Source organism: Nicotiana attenuata, chromosome 8 (genome assembly GCF_001879085.1).
Source record: "Nicotiana attenuata strain UT chromosome 8, NIATTr2, whole genome shotgun sequence".
Lineage (NCBI taxonomy): Eukaryota > Viridiplantae > Streptophyta > Magnoliopsida > Solanales > Solanaceae > Nicotiana > Nicotiana attenuata.
In genome coordinates this window covers 16,071,954-16,075,311 of record NC_031996.1, presented here as the reverse complement: position 1 = coordinate 16,075,311, position 3,358 = coordinate 16,071,954, and the positions used below count along the sequence as shown (strand labels likewise).

At 38.7% G+C, this 3,358-nt stretch overlaps 1 protein-coding gene across 1 annotated transcript; it reads left to right on the top strand.

Moving 5' to 3' along the window:
* LOC109230974 (glycine-rich RNA-binding protein-like) lies at positions 1,703-2,826 on the top strand. The gene is made up of 2 exons (XM_019396483.1): positions 1,703-1,875; positions 2,249-2,826. Exons 1-2 carry the CDS (start codon positions 1,768-1,770, stop codon positions 2,651-2,653), a joined length of 513 nt encoding a protein of 170 aa, XP_019252028.1. The 5' UTR covers positions 1,703-1,767; the 3' UTR covers positions 2,654-2,826.

Sequence of the window (3,358 nt, the reverse complement as noted above, 5' to 3'; positions counted from 1 at the left end):
CATCTCCCCACATAAACTACATCCACAATCCCCAACCTGGATACCCATATTCATCATTCTTTCTTGTGTTAGCAGCTTGTTTTGCACAGCTAACCACAAGATGAATTTGTGTTTTGGCAAGCATATGTTGTTCCATATCAGGTCAGCATGTTCCATTCTCTGTGTCTCTCCTATTAACTGAGTATACCCCTTCATTATAGAGTATTTCCCAGTCTTCATCAGAGTATATTTTCCATTGTTATACCAATTAACCATTCCCAGTTTCAACTTGTTCAGTCTTCTCCAGTACCAGCTGCTATTTACCTGGGGTTCATGACTCCAAAAGTCCCCATCTTTCATATATATTCCATTTATCCATTTCACCCATAGTGTATCTTTCTTCTCCATTATTTGCCATATCAATTTTCCCACAGCTGCCTTATTCCAAATCCTACACCCTTTTATGTTCAGCCCCCCTTGTGCCTTTGGCTTACATATTTTCTCCCAAGCAACTAATGTTATTTTCTTCTTTTGTTCTGAACTTCCCCATAGGAAATCCCCACACTTCCTATCAACTTCATTTACTACAGTCTGAGGTAGTATAAAAACTGCCCCCCCAGAAGTTATGCACTGAGAACAGAATAGAGTTTATAATTTGCAATTTCCCTGCATATGATACATGTCTTACAACAGCATTCCTAATTCTTTCTGTGATCTTCATAATCAGTTGATGGCATTCCATTTTGCTCCATTTTCTGGTTGATAGAGGAAGTCCTAGGTATCTTATAGGAAATCTTACTCTTGTGAACCCAGTTTGCTCTACCAGCCTAGCTTCAGCCTCCTCATCTACCCCAGTCTATGAATATNTTGAAGAAGAAGTTGTGTTTGGTTATAATTTTTGCAACATATTTGGATGTCTTTTTTTTCAAAATCATGAAACATGATTTATACCCCACAACTTGTAAAAAATATCAAAACCACCCCAAATTGATTATCCTACTTGAAATAAACAATCAAAATGCTATTGTTTAACTGTTATCATATTCTGCTTGACTGCAATACACAGAAGATGCAAAATCAATATCACATTTTCTAATTCTACTAACACACAGAGAAGGTGCAAAAGCCGGCATAGCCACATATTTCTCATAACCATATAACCAGACTTCCAGTAGGCATAGTTCAAGTATCAATTATGACTGACCATCAGTCGCCAAAAATGTATCTGCCAAAGATGAAAAACTAATGGGGTCATTTTATAAATTTTAAAAATATAGGGTAAATTTGTAAAACTAAACACTACCAAATTTCCATTTTCAATTGAAAAACTGGCGAGAACCAATTTTTCAAATTAAATGAATTTTCAAGTAAAAAAGAAAAAATTGGTAAAAATAGGATAACCAAATATTATTTTCAAAAAAAATTTTGAAAAAAAAGAAAAAAATTGTATGTCCAAACGGGCTCTTAGACATTTATAGCTATTTTAGAAATTTGAGAGTATTTATTTGGGAAGAAAAGTTTTTTCCGTGAAAAAGAGCTTCTCAACGTGTCTTCAACAATGGAAAAGAAAAGAAAACGCGTTGAATAACTTTTACTTTTGCAAGAAATTCGGAAAAAACAAGAGCCGAAACCAGACCTCTAACCCAAGTTGAATAAGAGTGCGAAATTAACTCAACCGACCTACTTAACCCTAGTATCCTCCTCCTCCTTATAAATACATAGCCTTTCCTCATATTTTTCCTCATCCCTTTCTCCTCCGTGTCCATCTCTCTCTATATTAAAAAAACAATGGCTGAAGTTGAATACCGGTGCTTCGTTGGTGGGCTCGCATGGGCTACCACCGATCGAACCCTAGGCGAAGCTTTCTCTCAGTACGGCGAGGTGCTTGAATCGAAGGTCCGTTTGTCGGTCTCAGAGCAGAGATCGGAATCCGAGCCGTGATTTGGCTTCGTTTACCCCTCTGTTACTGTTGATTCATCTGTTACTGTTACTATGTCTCTCTCTGTTACTGTTGATTCATCTGTTACTGTTACTGTTACTATTTGATACTATTATTCGTTCTCTCTAACGGTACGTTCCGTCTTACTTCTCTTCTTATAAAAGAGATGAAGATAGATCGGTTATTTCTATTTTTTGGTTCAATTTTCTTGGAATGAATGTTACTTTCCGAGCAAGCTCGGATCGTAGTCCTTCTTTTGCTTTGTTTTTTCCTGTGACAGTGTAGATCTGGCAGATCTGATGTTGTTTGGTGTGGATTTTGATTTTACAGATCATCAATGACCGTGAAACAGGTAGATCTAGAGGATTTGGCTTTGTTACCTTTGGTGATGAGAAATCCATGAGGGACGCTATCGAAGGGATGAACGGCCAAGACCTTGACGGTCGTAACATCACCGTTAACGAAGCTCAATCACGCGGAAGCGGTGGAGGAGGCGGCGGCGGCGGCGGTTTCCGCGGTGGACGTCGTGAGGGAGGCGGCGGATACGGAGGTGGAGGATATGGAGGTGGAAGACGCGAGGGCGGTGGTGGTGGTTACGGCGGCGGCGGCGGCGGTGGTTATGGTGGTGGCCGTGACCGTGGATACGGCGGTGGTGGTGACCGTGGATACGGCGGTGATGGCGGATCACGCTACTCAAGGGGTGGTGGTGACTCTGATGGAAACTGGAGGAATTAGATAATTGATAAGATGTGGATTTTAGTTATTTTGATCGCATTTTAAGTTGGTTATGTCTTAATGTTAGTGTGACTGTCTTTTTTGACCGCTATTGGCTCGTTACTATACTGTGTTTCTGTATTTACCAAGTTCTTATGGAATGAATCAAATGAAGGTCTACAAATTAAATCTTTCTTGTGCATCTCCATATTTATAGGCGGATATACGCTTCTCTGCTCTTATTCGTTGTCAAATTAATTCTGTGTCTATCCATCGAGTGGTTTCAGAATTATATGTACTTAATTGTCAGGAATGCGATCAAACTTATTGTATACAATAATCTGTAATAGCCAAACTAGACTGCTAGCAACTCCCGATTTATTGAACACGTCATTAGTGAATATGTTTGATTTTCTTACTAAAATGAGTGCTTAGAATTTTACAATATTTCGAAATCCATTGAAATCAAAATCTTTAGCCATTTTTTGATTAAGCATGGATGGATTGTTTCTTAGTTTTTCAATAAAATGAATTCTTGCAGCATTTGAGCAGTTGGATATCACCTGCGCGATTCACAAGGTAGGTAGCAATGGGTCATTGATGAATTTACACTTCGTTTCCTTCGTTGTTCTTTGGTGATTGTTTGCCAGTGCATCTTTTCGTCATATACATAGTTTCACTTCTTGTTAGATGGCTGGTAACAAAGAGTATTTTCTAATTGTGCGT